The sequence below is a fragment of the Sphaerodactylus townsendi genome, linkage group LG07 (genome assembly GCF_021028975.2).
Source record: "Sphaerodactylus townsendi isolate TG3544 linkage group LG07, MPM_Stown_v2.3, whole genome shotgun sequence".
NCBI classification, from domain to species: domain Eukaryota; kingdom Metazoa; phylum Chordata; class Lepidosauria; order Squamata; family Sphaerodactylidae; genus Sphaerodactylus; species Sphaerodactylus townsendi.
The window spans coordinates 99,558,909-99,577,222 of NC_059431.1; the positions used below are offsets into that span (position 1 = coordinate 99,558,909).

General features: G+C 43.5%; 1 protein-coding gene across 2 annotated transcripts in view; it reads right to left on the reverse strand.

The window, feature by feature from the left end:
* NCBP1 (nuclear cap binding protein subunit 1) overlaps positions 1-17,994 on the reverse strand; it is a 30,397-nt gene extending 12,403 nt beyond the window's left edge. The window contains exons 1-11 of one of the 2 annotated variants that reach the window (XM_048503916.1): positions 17,733-17,994; positions 15,301-15,380; positions 12,761-12,861; positions 11,465-11,621; positions 10,711-10,818; positions 9,032-9,153; positions 8,022-8,091; positions 5,920-6,135; positions 4,377-4,474; positions 3,698-3,761; positions 1,638-1,748 (exon numbers count right to left, since the gene is read on the reverse strand). In XM_048503916.1, the coding sequence (XP_048359873.1) occupies positions 1,638-1,748; positions 3,698-3,761; positions 4,377-4,474; positions 5,920-6,135; positions 8,022-8,091; positions 9,032-9,153; positions 10,711-10,818; positions 11,465-11,621; positions 12,761-12,861; positions 15,301-15,380; positions 17,733-17,766 (1,161 nt within the window). In that variant the 5' untranslated portion in view covers positions 17,767-17,994. Of the gene's footprint in view, positions 1-1,637; positions 1,749-3,697; positions 3,762-4,376; positions 4,475-5,919; positions 6,136-8,021; positions 8,092-9,031; positions 9,154-10,710; positions 10,819-11,464; positions 11,622-12,731; positions 12,862-15,300; positions 15,381-17,732 lie in introns of those variants that run through there. The other variant, XM_048503917.1, reaches the window with a different exon arrangement.
* Between the last annotated feature and the right edge of the window lie 320 nt (positions 17,995-18,314).

Consider the following 18,314-nt stretch of genomic DNA (forward strand, 5'->3'; position numbering starts at 1 on the left):
GTTTTGTGGTGCTGAGGATGAGCCACATTTCTTCTTGAAAGTTTACATATATTCCACAGAGGCCAACAGAACGGTATCTTCTTAGTGTCTTAGAATCTGTTTAGGTACTGAATCTCAGGAAAAAAATCATAGAATTGGAAGGGGTCATATAGGCCATCTAGCCCAACCCTCTGCTTAATGCAGGATCAACCTAAAGTATCCCTGGCAAATGTTCATCCAGCCACTGCTTGAAGACTGCCAGAGAGGGGGCGCTCACCACCTCCCTAAGTAGCCAACACCACGGTGAACTACTCACTCTGTAAAACATTTTTCCTAATGCCAAGTCAGTACCTCTCCACCCGTAACTTATACTCATTACTGTTAGTCCTATCCTCTGATGCCACCAGGAACAGTTCTCTGCCCTGCTCTAAGGGACAGCATTCAAATGCTTATGGAGAGCAACCATGCCTCCCCCCAGCCTCCTCTTTTCCCAAGCCCCTCAGCCTCTCCTCATAGGGCTGGGTCTCCATGCCCGATTGTCCTTGTTGCCCTCTTGTTCCACTCTATTCATTCTGGGCTACATCCTTTTTTGCGCTGGCCTCCAGAACAGCACACACACAGTGTCTAAGTGTGGCCTGACTCACGTAGTATGCAGTGTGAACGCACACCTTGAAATTTGGATGTTTGCCCCGGTTGATAGACCCCAAGACCGCATTGGTTTTTTTCTGGCACTGCATCACACTGACTGATCATATTCAGCTTACAGTCTTCTTGTATCCCTACATCTTGTTCACATACGCTGCTACCCAGAAGTGTATCCTTCATCCAGTATGTGTGTTTCTACATTTTGTTGCCTGGATGTCAAACTAAGCACTAGCCCTTGTTGAATTGCATCTGGTTCACATCTGCCCACTTTTTTTTTAGTGCATTCAGATCTCACTGAATTCCATCTTTATCTTCTGGGGTATTTGCTACTCCTCCCAATTTTGTGTCATCTGCATTGAATGAGTAGTCCCATCACCTCTCATCTAGATTGTTTATAAAAATATTGAAATGTTGGGAAAAAACCCTCTAAACCTGGTCTTAGGATCTCGTGCACCACTTCCAATCCCACCTTCACCACATAGAAAACAGTATTTGCTTATAACATGTCTCTTTGAATACCTCCCCTCCAAATAATGGGGGGTTCTAATCATATAGCATGGGAAACTTGGTACTAAAATGACTGCAGTCCTATTCACCAACTAAACTTTTTCCCCCCAGTAGAATGGAGAATAACCAGTGGATAACGAAGAAAACAGCACATGTTAATTACCTCAGACTTCAGTCCCATTCTTACTCATAAACGCAGCAAAGTCCTGTTTGGAACAGCAAGATATTCCAAACACGGCTCTAGTACATGCATAGTCATAAGGTGGCCATATTGAAAAACAAAAGGAATATATACAGCGAAAAAACGGCAAAAGACAGGAGTCAACAACAAAAACAACAAATCTGGAATGGGTATTTAACAGTAGTATTCTACCAAATCTCACCCAAAAGACAGCAGGGTCACTTCCTGTTCTCAATAAGAGAACTAAGCAGCTATTGATAAAGCTATCTGCTTCCTACAAAAAGCAAAAAATGGGGATGAAAGGGACTTTCAAAATAAAGGATACAACTTGGGGCAAAGAGCCAGGCTGAAGTTTACAGAGTTCAATGAGAAGCGCTGTGTACATGACCTCTGTGTGTGGCGGAATAGGAAGCTGAAACAGCTCCGAAAAAACAACCTGGGGAAAAAAGATACAATGGAGAGAGTGAAATGCATATGGTTTGCAGGCAACTGATTTCAATACTAACATGTGTTGTTAACCTGTATGTGATCATTCTTGACATACTACGGAGACTTTACCAGCAGCCCCCTTGCTTTGTGAAAGAGCCACTTTTATAAACAATATGCAAAACAATGCATATTTGTGCAAATACTTTACATAAGAGAGCCAGGGGCACTGTAAATACACATATTACAATACTGACCTTTAGAAGAAATTGCAACCAACAAGAGGGGGAAAAAGGAAATCAGTAAATTTCACGACAACAGTAAGCCAAGACAGAAAACCATCTTATTTGTATGTGTCTTACCACTTGGCAAGGACATACAGAAGAATCTCCCATTCAAGCAATTTGGTTATCTGCTTGGACTTCTTTGAATTTTGGTGTACACCATACCAGAAGGTGGCATTTTCTGCCTTGCTTTTTCATAAGATCAAAGAAGATCTCCTGTAAGCAGCTCCGAAGTTAGAATTGCTACTACCATGGCAAGTAGTTTGCCAGATAGATTTGTCTTCCTTTTGTGCACAGCTGGATTTTAGCACGTCATGACTAAAGGGAGAAATCTGGACAGGAAATAACAAGTGCACACACAAATTGCACGTTCATCTCCCCAGGCCTCCACTGAGAATAGAAGGAACTTAACGCCCTGAGTCTTAAAGGCCTGCACAGATGTTTTGGAAGGATTTCAACCATTCTGCCCAACCACTGATCTAAAGCTTCTAATACATATGATACAATTGGAAACTAGCCATTTCTTTAGTTTTCGTTACCACTCTTGTTCCAAGGACTTATTTTTTTAACAGTTTATTTAAGTTTAATTGATACATAGTGTGATAGTATCATAGGATAAGAGATATTTTTAAAACAAAGTAATAAAGATAAAGATATATAAATTGTATCTACTATCAGAAAAGGTAAGAATCCCAACACCCCCCCCCCCCCCCCCCGGGCACCTTAGTTACCTAACAGAGACAAAGATTATAGTATAAAGATTATATAAAAAGAGATAAGAAAAAGAGAAAATCCTTCACCACCTTAACCCATACTGTGTTGACTTCCCCTTGATCTCTTAAAATATTATTACGTTGTCGGGAAAAAACACACAGCAACGTTGAATGAGTAAGCTTATATTATATAGCTTATCCTAAAATAATTTTATGATATTTTAAATTTTGTCAAAAGATATTTGGCTATAAGTAAGAATAGTTAAGATAGAAACACAGCAGGACTTAGGTTGGAAATATATATAGTGAGTAAAATTATATTTAAACATAGAACCTTCACAAATTATATCTTTGGTTGATGTATGATAGCCATAGGTCCCATTTCGACTTGTCTTTCGTAAGTAACTTTGCTTTTTCTGTTGACGAATTAATTTGCTGAAAGATTCTATCATCTTGTTCCAAGGACTTATGACGACATATAATAACAAGAATGCATAGATTTCAGAGGCCTTAGACTGAACAAATTCTGCATGGTTTTGCCCTGTAAGTTTTAGAGCACAGGTGTCCAATTCATTTGTTACAGGTGCCGAATAAGACATAAATGTGACTTGGTCAGGCTGGGCTCTGGGGCAGAGGGTGGATGCCTTGACTGGCCCCAGAATGGCACTGGGATGGTAGTGCCTAGACTGGTAAGCCTGCAGCAGGGTGGGACAGCAGCCTTGAAAGGGCTTACCAAGCCAGCTGAGACAATCTGCCCTCCCATCCTGGCTCCCGATCTGACCCACCTCACAGTAGCAAGGGGGGTGGAGGTTGCCTCAGATGGCTCATAGGCCTGATAAGCATTTTGCCAATCAGGACATCGCTATTACTGCATAGACCAACTGTATTCCCTGAAATTTATTCCATTAGCTGCATTTAGGGTGGCAGTTAAATTTACTGCCTGAGGCAAGTGAAATGTATACCTCAACGATGTGGTAGTTCAGAGGGATCTTGTTATTTCCAGGATAGCTCAGTAACTGGGCAGCACTAGAGGAAGAGACAGACAGATGTGTGACTGAGGATGCAAATATACAAGAGCCCGGCTAGAAAGAAACCCTTTTATTTACATGTTACGTACACAACTGCTTGCTCTGCTCCACAAAACACACACAACCTGAGGATGCAAAACAGTGTTGGGTGAGGGAGGCTCACCTTTCCTCTTCCAGGCTCCTGACACACACTGCACATGTACAGTGGCTCACCTTTCCTCTTCCAGGCTCCTGACACACACTGCACACGTACACACCCCAGAAGGAGTTGTTATTTAGAAATAAAAACGTATTTGACAGATCTATTCACAGATTTCGCCAACTTTGGCTATCCATGGGAAGGTCCCATCCAGATAGCTTTGGGCTGTTAAGGGGGAATGGGAACTGCATCTAATTCTCACTTTGATTTAGACAACATCTGTGGCAGCCAGGAGTTCCTGCTTTAGACGGTTCCTCCCTTTTTCCCACCCAGTTCACTTTAAAAGGTGTATTCTTGGCCGTAAAAGTACCTCCCACCCCAGCAATCAACATAGGACGTTTCACTGTCACTGGGTTTTGGAAAGCCCTCTTGGCTTCCTGTTGTTTGTCCTATATGAAGGTCAAGTCTGCTCACCAAGTGTTTCTCTCTTTCCAGTGTGATTTGATGATGCAGTGGAGATTTTCTTCTATCACAAACCTCTCAGCAGAATGACTGCCAGGCATGACAGGACCCTGTTGAGAAAAAGGCAGTGGAAGTGAAAGGGTACAGCCTCAAAGTCACCTTGAACCGCCAGCAGTGAACGCTAAAGTGATGACGTTGTCGTTAGAGCTATGACAACCATTCTAGCAATGTATTTCATGTGTGAATTTAAACACTTTGCCACGTCTTTTCAACATGCTGAGAAATGCATGCGCCCCAGTGGTCTTTGCAGCCATTTAAGAACAGAATGAGATCAGAACGAGCCCTTTGGGGGGGAGGGCAGTCTAAAAATCTAAAATCTAAAATAAATAAATAATGTCGGTTTTAGTGGCGTTGTGGGAGCCTCTGAGCTGTAAGGAGCCAGAATTCTAGCAGCATTCTCTCCTGACGTTTTGCCTGCATCTGTGGCTGGCATGCCAGCCACAGATGCAGGTGAAACGTCAGGAGAGAATGTTACAGAACGCCATATGTTCTAAGTTCCACGGCACCTGCGACCCGCCGCGGAAAGCCTCTAATTAATAAACCTCCTACTTTTGTGAGCACGAAGGATGTTTCGATCTGTATTTCTCACACAGCAGTTCCCTATGGTAGCAAAGGGCAACTATGCCAAAATAAAAATAAAAATCTCCACCTGACTACTGCAATTCCCTTGCAAGCACAGCAGTTCCTCTCTGGAGCTCAGGCAGTGTTAGACAAACGTGACTCAACAAAATCTCAAGAGCAAAACAAAGTTTGAAATCTTGACTATGGAAGCTTCTAACCCTGTGGTTGTCCTCAGTCACAGTTCACAGATCTATGAAAGCCAGAACCCCCCTCCCCCCGTGGTAAAAATTGGAGGCACATTTCATTCTGGCACTCCAGAAGATCTACTTTGCCCCCTCCCTCAATTCCCGGGGCACTGGGCAAGCAGTTTTCCTGACAACTGCAAGATAACCTAATCAATACTGCTTTCAGAAACTGCATTTCCCCCTTTGCTCAGTCAGGGAGAGTACGGAGCTTTCTGAGTGGTAGAGGTGCTTTCAAAATTCTCTGATGCCTGCAGCAAGGACTCGCATGTGGGCTGCAGGGAAAACTTGCAACCCCACCCCCACCCCCGACAAGCAGGATGTAGCACCTGCATGGAAGGCATCAAGAGGCAGCTGGATTGCAACACTCTGGGCCAAAGACACTGCATCCCCCATCGGTAGCACCCAGGAGCAGTGAGCTGCTGCAGGCCTGGAAGCTGCGGCTCAGCTGCACCAGGGAATTCCACTGGATCCTTACTCTGCTGTGATGCCCCATCCCTATATTGGTGGAGGGGAAAATCAGTGGCCTGCAGGATGCCCTGCTGCAAGACATGGATACATCCCATGTGGCGGCTTTGGTTTTTAAGGCACGCTTCAGCTTCTCCTGGCAGTTCAGGAGTTCTTCAGCTCCTTATTTCTACAGCAGCAAATTAACTAACGCCCGCAAATCCCATCCCTTGCCCACAGCTTACCTCGGGGTCGTCAGTGTAGTCAAACATTCGAAAGATCACCCTTGGCATCGGGTAGACTGAATCTTCTGTATGTGGTGGCGGAGTGAAGGGAGGCAGGTTGTGCTGCAGTGCCTCACACAGCACGTTGTCAAAGGCCAGGTAGGGCCGCAGGATGTGCCGTTCTTGCCAGCGGTCTTTCTTCAGCTTCTGCACCTGAGACCAGAGGCAGTCCAGGTACTTAAATGACAAAAAAAGAAAAGAAAAAGAGATTACCTTTCAGTGACTTGGAAGCTCTTCGTGCAGGAGAGCTCCTCGCAATGGACTGACCCACCCCTTGGTCCATCACTGGCCTAGCAGTCATCTGCTAAGATTCAAAGAACACAGTCCACACAAAACCTTTTCACAGACACCACAGCATGCAAGCTTTAATCAGAACTCTGCAGCTAGCTGGATGATACCCCTGCAAAAAATTTTAAAGGATATTTTTATCATTTCAAAATGCTTTAGGTTAATGTCTAGTTCAATGAAGAGTTCTGGTGAACTCAAAAGCTCTTACACTGTTATGAGTCACATAACTGCTCATTGTAAAAGGTATTATGCATCTGACTATTCATTATGCCGGCCTCCCAAATTCCAACAATTTCCAACATGCACATTTTAAACTATACGCATGCCCCCAGATTTTTTCACACACACCCTCGCCCCCCCGACAATTTGGTAACTAAACTATGTTGGGAAGGGAGAGGATATAATTTAGCAGGCTCGGTGTTTTTGCTTAGTTTAAAAGTTTGACATCTGTGGACTTTTAAGTTTTGTTCTATTTCAGTGCTAAGTTTTATACTGTATTACTAGCATTACCCTGTGTTTTAATCTGTGTGTAAGCTGCTCTGAGACCGACTTCGGTTGGGAAGAGGGGGGTATAAAATAAGATAAATAAATGTGAATTGTCTTCTGGGGTTTTTTTGGATTTTGCTTTGGGATCCACACAGCGGCTATCAAGTTCTTTTTAAGGTTCAGAAAGCCTGTCAGCTAGTCTGACACGTCCAAGAGCAGATGTGGCAAACCGTTCTTCAAACTGAGGAGACTTTCAAAAGCAGACAGTGAATGGCAAGTTGGTCTAGTGTTCAAAGGGATAAAAAGGTCAAAACTCCCATTGGGCATAGCCTGGTCACCAAGCACCATGAAACAGCAAGGGGTGGACTCTAAGGCATCAAAAGCTTGCAAAACACCGTTTGGAAATAATATTACATATACAGATAATGGAGCATTCGTAAACTGTAGGCTGGATCTAGTGGTAGCTTCCTGTTGATAGAAGGCGTTTCCATCAGCAGTAGAGCATTTTCTCTCACCAAGCTCCTGCTATTTCTGCAGGACAGGGGATGCTCAGGAACAGCATAATGGGGGGGGGGGGATCCCCTTCATTCCATCAACAGAACATTACTGCTAAACCCAACCCTGTATTTATTTATTTTATTAGACTTGATATATGCAAACAGCCGGGCTCAGAGCGGCTAACAGAGATTTAAAAAAAACAGAACAGCATCTATAATGATTCAGCTATTAAAATTAGAATAGCAATAAAATATTAAATGATCAGTTCTCAATTGTGTCACTTGTGTCACAACAATTCTTTAAAACAGTTTACCAGCGTGGCAGTAGGGGAAGACTCCATATTTATCTGATTTAACACCCCCTGCCTCAATCTGTTTCAGATATATAACAGAGGGGAGGGGGGAAGGAAAGAAGGAGGGGCAGATTGAGAGGTCAGCAGGTTGGAAACCCCATAGCTGCCTCAACCAAAGGCCCGTTGGTACATCTCCGCTCCACAAGCTTGCTGAATTAAACAGTACACCAGCTGGCTGGAGCAGAGGGATAAGCAAGCATTTTCAAGAAATATTCTTTGGATAATGTAAGAATATTACCGAACTGTTATTTTGACATTCAGAAAAGGAAAGCAAGTGCAAGGACTTTTCACAAGAACAACAGCAACTGAGGCAGGGGAGGCGGACAACAAATTCACCCTCAGAATGTCCAAGAGTAGTGCAATCAAAATTAGGCATCTGAATGAAATGTTCTTTGATGAATGCTTTGGCATGGATTTAAAGAAAACCGGATGTATCTACCTCTTCTTGAGGATGTGGTTTGTCAGCAGACCACACTTGTAACATGGGTACGTGAATTTTCTGACGGCGTCTGAAGCAAGTGAAAAAGAAGAGAAACCCACCACATTAAATTGTACTCCTAGGCAATATTAGTCTTTTACCAGTATTTCAGTTGACCAAATGTGAGGGGCATCTCCTTAGAACAGGCCTGCCCTGCTGCTGGGGGGAAGGTGAGGGCAATCGCCCAAATCTCCAACTCAGCTTTTTGCCACATGAAATTGATTAAACTGCTTCTGCTGTTCACCAAGAAGTTATCTTTCTCTCCCCTACCCCTTTTCTAGCAGAAGCCACTGTAAAAACCTGAGCCACCAAAATACATATAGCTGTAGCAATGATGTACAATGAAGTCTTAGGGGTACAATTGCTGTCCCTGCTTTTTCTACACAGCAGCCATGGAAAATGACAGTACTTTGCAAGATAGATCATCACCAGACATAAGACTTAAGGCTAACTCCTTGCAGCCAGAGTTTGCTAGGCAGAAACAACAGCAGGGGATTGGCCAGGGAATGTACATTTCACCCCTGCTCATTTCCTGCTTGGTCTTAACCAGTTTTTCATTACATGTCTAACAGTATCCAATATAAGCTATTAACCAGGATTTCAGTCTGTGTCTTATGATTAAATCTTGGTTAGCCATTAGTAGCACCAGCACAGGTATTTCATAGAATCATGAATGGAAGCAAACATAGGAATTTGAGATGAAGACCCGGGGGGGGGGGGGGGCTTGTTCCCAAATTGCAAACCACCTTATGCAAGAGGCCTGTCATCCACTTTGCACTCATTGTTCCAAAAAAAGATAGATGTTTCATAGCAACAAGCAGAAATACTAATGCAATTTTTCAGCATTTTATGTGTGCCTAACCATCATGAAGCAATGGCTTCTAGAACTTACAAATAGCTTCTACGGAGTCACTTTTCCTACTATAAAAGCATCTAACAAAGCAAAGCAGATAGTCTCTTGATTCTCTTACTTCAAGTAATTTTCAACGTTGGACAAGATGCGATCCATCTCGGCATCCTTCTTCTCGTACAATTCCTTTCCCACCCAAGGTAAGGATGACAGAAACGCATACACGTACCAGTCACAACGCACCTATGAGACAAAAATTACATGATATTGCATGCCAGTAAGGAGGAAAAAGCATCTGCGATTTGTTATCACAAATCAGGGTAAAAATGAATCAGATGAAAACAGGTTAAACATAGTAAAGATCTACTTAAGATTTTAAGATCCCCAGCAATCCTCTGGAATTGTGCTTGAAGCACGAATCTTTTAAATGCATATAGAACAGATGGGCAAGAACTCGTGTGGTTTAACTTTATGCAAGGGGCTGCTCACATCCGGTTGTCAGGCACAAGCTTATCAGCAACTGTCACTTACTGCATAAAAATTCAATTAGGTGCGTAAAAATTCAACTAGGTGCGTAAAAATTCAACTAGGTTCTACCTTGATCAAATCAGATTTTATTTTTAATACGGGTCCTTTGCCATGATCATTTCAAGTCAGTCTGAAGAATGTACTGGGTTTGAACCCCTGAAGGAAAATCTCAACATTTTGATCTGAAAAATCAGGGCTGACCCCAGGTTTTTGCGGACAGGACACTGCAGTAGCCGTCTTGTTCTTGTCCTGGGCAGGCCACACACAAAGGAAAGGAACAGGCTTTTCTTGGGAAACCTCACATTTCACCATTAACCACTCTTCTTCCTGTTGTTACTGTTGTACGACAGAATCTCTCCCCAGGAAGTTTGTGCAAGAATAAAGCTTTTTAATAGCCCACGTACCAAATGTCCACTCCTACTTAACGCCTGCTTTTGCCCAGGCTTGGACTTCCTCAATAGTTGTTAGAATAAACTTTGTTCCCTGATAACTAATGATATTTCTCAAAAGGTCTGGAACTTGAAATAAGTCATGCACCATTTGTATAAACAACGATAGAGAAGGGTGAGGAATGACTAACAGGATTCTTTAGCCAAGCAGTCAGCAGGTGGTAACCCCAGACCAAACACAATCTTCCACCTTGTCACACTTGGTCTTCTACCTGCTAACTCCAGGAGAGAATGAGCAGCTATTGGTGCAATGGCAGTAGCAAATCACTTGGAGGGCAGGGCAGGGATTCCTGCCTTACTGCCTTCTATTCCATTGTTAACCAGGTCCTCCACCAAAACCAGTTACTGAACAGGAGATGAAATACATCTTTTTAGACAAATATCAATTTGACAATTTGGGAATTAAGTGAATCTGATAGGAACAAACTCCTAACCACCTTCTGCACTTGAAAGACAGAATGTTCAGTTTTAATAGCAAGCCAACAGCCAGAGAAGATGGGCTGGCAAAAATAATTGTGGAAATGTGAACATGAACAAGTTTAATTTCATCAAAATTCACACACGCACACAGACAGCTGAACAGGAATCCCTGTGTGTTCAGCTCTATTGTATGATTTAAGAGGAAGGTTCTTGGGTATTGGGATGCGGTGCTGGTCCATCTCACATTTGAGGGTTTGCCTTATACAAGGCGCTTCAGATTTCCCGCCGCTGATAAGGTTTAAACTGGCTATAAACAAGTTAAAACTGGTTGTGCTGGAATATTCCCTTGGGGTTAGGGATGGTAGCAGTAAGTTGTTCATGCGGTAAAAATATCTTTGCTCACCTGAGGTACATCTTCCTCCTGAGTTACACCAACAAAGTTTTCAAACATGGCTACCATTGACGGTGCAGCTATTACATGGCAATTCACTAGATCAGAGAGAAAACGAATCTAGGGGAAAGAACAGAAAAATTCCAGGCTTTTAAGTGGGAAGAACCACCCCCCTAAAAAAGTTTTTTTTTGGTGATTTAGATTTGAGAGGGCAATTATCAGGAGCCAGACCTGAGCTTCCCTGCCCTATTTCCTTCATGCTGGAGAGACAGCTTGCAATGAGACCCCGTGTTCCAGCTTTAAACAAACATGAGCTTTTTGTTCAGTATCTTATATCAGTGTGCAGGGGCAGGGAAGCATATGAGCCTAATCCCAGTCTCAGAGACCAAATTATAACTGGCCCTTCCACGTTAAAGAACAACACATAAACAGATACAAGACCCAAAAACAGTTCTTGCTTTCCTACTGTAGATCCTTAAAAAGACAGAGGGAATGAAAAATATATCTACTTGCAGGACCACCAGCCTTCACTCGTCATCAAATTAATACTTGTGACATGGTGCTGCTGTAGACCACATCCTAAAATATGACACATTAGTTCTGCAGGGGTGTTGCAAAAAAGCTACCAGAAAGAAAGAGAGACCAGCAAGAGATTTGGTTTTCCACAATACAACCTGCAAGGCTAAACATAGGCCCTTCAGATGCACTGGCAAGCAAAACAAACCACCTAACAACTGAAAGATACACACACAAAAAAGTAACTTACTAAATACACGGCTTCATTATACATGTTGACTTTCAGGCACTCTTTGAGCTGACGAATCATGGCTTCCACAAACTCTCCACCAAAATTGTAGTTCCTGGCATTCAGCAAGCCAACCAGAGTTGTGTAAACAGTCAGCTTTTCTGGCAACAAACGTGCACTGATATATTTTTTTTCCATGAAAAGAAGACAAAGAAAATATGAGAAGTTAATTGAGAGCACAGCCACTGAGCCAACAACCTTCTGCATAGCAAAGCTCAAGCAGTAGATGTATTTTGAATTTGGCATGGCTATCTCTACCACAAAAAAGTAAAGCCAGAATTGGCTCTGGGTTGGATTTCATGGATCCTTTCCATCAGCTGAGGCACTTTCCTCCAATGACAGGCCAAGACTCCCTGTGATGGAGAAAAGCATCTCAATGGCGAACAGGTCCAACTCTCTCTCCCTGACCACAGAGTTTGATATGGCTGCAGTGTATTCTGGACTGGCTCTTTTCTTTGTTCCACTTGTTCAAGCTACACAGTTAGGTAGCTGTGCACATCATCCATCTTCGCAGGCCAGGGCCTTGACTGAAGAGATCAATCAAAAGCCCCACATGGGACCAAGATGAAATAACCTTGCTGAAGAACTGGTGAAAATCCCCCAGCAAAGCAGGATTGTGAGTTCAGACTGTTCTCTGCCACAGTGGAGAGTTAGCTCATGGAATTTGCATGGCACATGGATCAACGACTAGCAATATGTCTATGTAAAGTGCCGTCAAGTCACAGCTGACTTACGGCAACCCAGCAGGGTTTTCAAGGCAAGAGACTAACAGAGGTGGTTTGCCATTGCCTTCCTCTGCATAGCAACCCTGGCATTTCTTGGTGGTTGCCCATCCATATACTAACCAGGGCCATCCCTGCTTAGCTTCTGAGATCTGACAGTATCAGGCTAGCCTGTGCCATCTAGGTCAGGGTATGAACACTGCTTCAGAAAGAACATGAACAAAAGTCAGTTCAGTGATGATAAAGAGAAATATCCATCGCACTGTTGGCCATGAGCCCCCAAACTTCTAATTAAATCTTGGCATTGTTTCTAACCACCACTGTCCAGGATGTTTACTAAAGAAAATACCAACTTATTTTCCAGTACATTTTACTTCATTTGCTCATTACCTGCTGTTTAAGTTTTCTTCCCAATTCCAGTATTCAAAAAAGAGAATAGCTCTTAAACACACACATGAAAAGTTTACGGAGTTTTAAAGTGTTCAATAAAGGTAATACTTTATCACCTGGATCCATAAATCTTTTGTATACATACACTGTACAAAGGAGTCTTAGTATCTTGCTCTTGTAGTTTGGCAGATCTGCCTCCAAGACACCCGCCAGGCCTTCTAAATTACTCTCCAAAGAAGAAGAACTCTGAGATTTTTTTTAAAAAAAGAGAAATTCATAATGTCACTTAGAGATACTACCAAGATGTTTCTCACAGTAACAGGTCCATTCAATCTGAAGCTTCTTAACAGAAGACAAGAAAATCTAACAACAGATACACTCAGTCTGGAATCTGGTATTTAGAACACCATGTTTAAAATTCTCAATTGCAGATAGTAAGCAAGCGAGCAATGAAGTTCAGCAATATCTAGTAGTATGTTTGCATGTTATATTTTAGGTCGAGTGTAAATTCAACAGTGGCCAAGTATTATTTCAATTTATGGTCTGCATTTCTTATTGATATTCAAGGCAAATTACGTTATTCAAAAAACCCCAGTGCAGTGTAAGACTAACATAATATATACAATAAACAATACAAGAAATAAACAAACCAGTTTAAACCTGTAAAGGAGTTTAAATAAAATGGTACAATATACTATAATAAGCTATGCTGTAGATGAGAGAAAGTAAAAAAGGAAGCCTCCTTAAAAACTTCCACAGGCAATAAAAGCTACTTCCCCATTCCCAATAGGGCAGTGCCAACCCTATATTAGAATCAGCAGGACTGAGAGAGCTGACCAGTGAGCAAGCAAGCAACCTATATAAATTAAATTAAGCCACAGCTGTTATTGTCACTAAGGTAAACTGTGATTAGGTTTAAGAGTTTTGATCTTAATTAGGATTTCAAAGCAGCATTTAAAGCACTTTAGCAATTCCTGATGGAAAGGGAGCCCCGGTTAGTGTTATAACCATAATTAACATAATTACTGTTGCAACACTTGATCATGGCTAAAACAAGCAAGGGAAGGCTTGGTTATCAGAGTGGAAGTGCAAGGAAGTGTGGCTTGTTGGAGAGCAGCAACAAAATTCTGCAGCCAACTCCCAGCCTGTTGGTCATTGGTAAACTAACCCAGGACTATTATATCTGTGCTGGCTCCTGCCTGAACTACAGTGTGATCTGATGTAGTTACTCCAGTTTAAGCCCATAAAAATCAGTAGGCTTAGAGTGGTGTAATTCTATGAAGGATTGCGCTTTTAATGGCCAAACATGTTAGCAACAGAAAACAGTCAAAAAAGAAAAACAACAATTTCTGTAATTAAGGGAGTAATGAAACCTCCAATACACCTATAGGAGGTTCCAAAAAGACCAGCAATTGGGGGCAGGGATGCCCTTTGGTCAAATGTGACTTTAATGGTGATTAACCAATCAATCTCGCACAGCTCTAGGCAAATGTCACACTGCTCTTGCTTAGCAGGAAATGCCCATATAGTTAGTTGATAAAAACACATCAGCACTGCAACTTCAAACGCAAGCTTTTAAAGAGGTCTCTGTTCTAACACTAGTACATTCTGCTCTCATTGTTCCTGTTTCACAGAGAAGCATGGATACGGTATGCACATTTCCCCTCTATTTAACAATCAGAAGCTATTTTAATTCAGAGTAACAATGTAAGTTTAAAAGTTCTGGTACAATGATTGAAAAGCTTCTGCAAGAGAGTTTGATGTTGACTTATCTTGATTGTTATGTCTACATGACATTTACCAGAATGGATGGTTGTCTATGAGCTAGGTAAACGTGTTTGGGTTTTCCAATTCAGCAGTAGCGAAACCATATTATGCCAATTGCTGAAGAAGTAATTTTGTAATTTAACAGGAAGAAAAGATACATGTATCCATCTAGTGATAGGCAACCAATGTTCTCACAGCTCCTCAGTTCCAGCCAACTCTAGAGGCTGTTTTGCTCCACTGTCTTTTATTTTTCTTCCCTGTTCCTGCACAACATCCTTCCATCAGCCCGTAAACAGACTTTATGAATAACCCAAACGAGGAGATCCCGTCATTTTGAAACTGTTATTTTCAACAAAGAAGCAGGTGGTATATTTTTCTTACTTGTCAAGATCCCTTCCATGCATGGGAACAACATATCCTACAGCTCAATACTTTTTGTATTCCTGCATCTTGCATGTTACAAAGTAAGTGTTTCATTATGAAGAATATTTCTGGTAAACGATCTCATCAGATCAGTGACGTTGGATCAAAAGTTTTAATCTCTGGGTCTGTTAACACGTCTCAAAGTCATATTCATTTTTGTATGCTACAAAAGCCCATCTTGCTTAAAAACGAGCTCTGATGGAGCTGGTCATTTCTGTTTTTCCATTTGAGGAGATTCTAGAATGAAAGCAGAAAGGTAGTCTAACTCCTGTACCTTCTTCTTATCATTTTCAGTGGATAGTGTGTACTTGTGGCTTACAGTCTAATGTGCAGTCTCTGTACCTTTTTCGGCAGTCAGAAACCAACTAGCTTTGCGATGTGCTGATAAGCCAACTTTCCAGAGCAAGCATTTAAACAACCTGCACACATAACTCAAATGTTTGTCAAGGACCCCCCCAAACCAAATGCTACAAATAAGCGGCTAGCCTTTCCTACCTTTTCTCCTACTCGGCATATCAAGGATTCTAGTCGATCTTCAATTTCAGACGTTCTCCTCTTCTTGTACGGCTGCCTTCCTGTTTCAAAGAGACACAGCAAAAAACAACTCACTGACCATTTTGTTTTTACAGCTCCAAGTCAAAATGTTGGCAACATTTTGATTGAAACAGACCCATTGGTAAGCCAGACCTGGATTTTCTCATTTGTATCCTTGCACAGATTGTCAAAATACCTATCAGTCTAAAGCAGTGATGGTGAACCTATGGCACGGGTGCCAGGGGTGGCACTCAGAGCCCTCTCTGTGGGCACGCACAAACAGAGTTCATCATGTGGGGGGGAAATTGCCCCCCCTTCACACACAACATCTAGGCTGGCCTGGGCCGCTGGGCTTGATTATTAGCATTAAACCTAAAACCTAGTTTTGTGGAAGCAGTGTAGGTAACCCTGTTAAGCGCTGTTAAACCCCACTGATTGTCATGCAAAGAACTAAAGCGCGATCCTTTACCTGGGAGTAAGCTCGGTTGCTGGCAATGGGGCTTGCTTCTGAGTCAACCCTCCTAGGGTCATGATTCACCCGTTGGAAGAGTTGCACGGTTGCTTCAAAGCAAAGCCAACAACTACCACCAAGCTTACTCCCGAGTAACGCACGCCTCCGAGCCAACCATTTTTTCTATACTAAAACCTCCGTATTCAGGTTAAATTGCCATGTTGGCACTTTGCGATAAATAAGTGGGTTTTGGGTTGCAATTTGGGCACTCAGTCTCAAAAAGGTTCGCCAACACTGGTCTAAAGCAATGTTTCACTGATGCTGCACCAAATTTGTGAGCCCTATAACTGGATTTGAAAGACTTGACATTTCTAGTCACATCGTTTTGTTACTGCAGCAATTTTATCAACCTACCTCGTGTCTAGAGATCCCACTGCATGCATACATATTTGAGTAACGTTTCATTTCAAACATCCCACATGACACTACGTTATGCAAGATTTTCATGGTTGACTTACAACCACACTTCCTCAGCTCCTACCCATTTTCATATCTCCTGTTCGATATTTATCAGTGGCACTTTTATCACCTGGCCATATGGGAAGGAAGCTCTTGAAAGACCGCACCAGAACGGTAGCAACTTTCACCTTGCCATCAACCTGAGAGTGGAATAGGATGCCCTTGCCTCAGTACATATCTGCATCCTTTCAGCTATCATGGAGGGCATGCGAAACTAACTTCAATCAAGCACTGTACACCCACATTTGCTCCAGTCTGTGCAACAGGTACTTTCACCTTGAAGGGCTCACAACAGGCATTCTTGGCATTGCCATATGCATCCAAGGTGGAAAGAAACAGACCAACAAAGCCAGAATGAGGCACAGAAATAGCCTATTATAATACAGATCCAAAGGCGACAACCACCATCACCACTAGTAGCCACCTATAGCTCAAACAAGTCCAGTGAATCAGTAGTGACTTGCAGCTCCCACTGGATTATTGCTTTACTCTTTCATAGACCTGGAGTAACAGGCATTTCCTTGCTTATAGACTGCCTCCATCCTTAAGCAACTTGTCATCTAAATCACTCGCCTCACAAAAACACAAGCTGGGTAACTAGACTTAGATACCAAATTTGTCCTAATATATATTCATATGTATTCAAGTAACACAGTCACAGGAACTAATGACAACAGCTATACCATCTTGAGTTCATAGATTTGCTTATCCTCCAATGCAATCCATGTGTGTCCTCATGCATCAATGATGCTCAACATCAGACAAGCATATGAGAAAGGGTGTGCCTCAGCAGCACATGCTAAAGGTCCCAAGTTTATTTATTTCACCTATTCCTATACTAACTTTCCGTAAAGTATCTCATGGCAGCACACAGCTCTGTAAGGTAGGTGAGGCTGAAAGCATGTGTGCGAGGTCCAGAAGCAGTCAGCATGGTAGATCTGAACCCAAGTCTCCCAGATCAGGGGTCTGCAACCTGCGGCTCTCCAGAAGTTCGTGGACTACAAATCCCAGCAGTCCCTGCCAGCATGGCCAATTGACCATGCTGGCAGGGGCTGATGGGATTTGTAGTCCATGAACATCTGGAGAGCCGCAGGTTGCAGACCCCTGCTCCCAGATCCATCTCTCATCACACAGGCTCAACAGTCCCACCAAAGGTCACGGCAGGACATCAGTCTCAAGCCCCGCCATTGTTTGTAGCGGATAAGAAGCTGACGGGCTGAGCGTGGCCCACCTCGCGGGGCTGTTGTTGCGAGAGCAGAGGAACCGAAGGCAGGCGCCCACGCAACGAAGCCGGTTCAGCTCCTGGACATTCAGGCACGCGGGAGGGAGGCAGCCAACCCCCAAGGAGAAGGCAGAGCCCCTTCTCCAGACCCCTCGCTTAAAGGAAAAGGAGCGGCACCCTCCCCCCGCTCTTCTTCCTCACCGTCGTTTTCGTCGCTGTGCCGCCTGCGCGACATGGCTCGGCTCCTTCCTGCCTCTCGGGGCGCAGCCAAAAATAAACGGCGGGGGAAGGACGAGACGAGAAAGGAAAAGAGGCGAATTTAAAGGGGGGAGGTGCGCCCCTTGCGACCCGAGCCTCAGCAACTGACACGCGCGCTCGGCGTTCTCCGAAGCTGCGGCCTCCCCGTTGGGAACCGCCGAGGCAACAGCGCGCGCGCCGCCAATGAGTCCGTCCGTCCTTCCTCCCTTCCTTCCGGTTTGGAAACGGGTGCCGCTCTAACCACCGCTCAGCTCTATGGTCCCCCCTGTTCTGACATTTCCTTTCCTCCCTCCCGGCTGCTCCTTTCCAGTCTTGCGATTGGCAGGATGTGATTGGCTGGGAGGAGAGGGACCGAACGTGCAAAGTCTTCCGGGGAGCGCGACGAGGGTTAGGGAGTATCTGCAAATGGGAAGGTTCCCTGAACGGCGCACGGAGCCTCTTGGCGGTCCGACTCTCGGAAAGTCGCAGGGTCGCCATTCTGTTCCGCATCCCGAGCGGCATGTTGGTTTTATTTCGCGATGACTG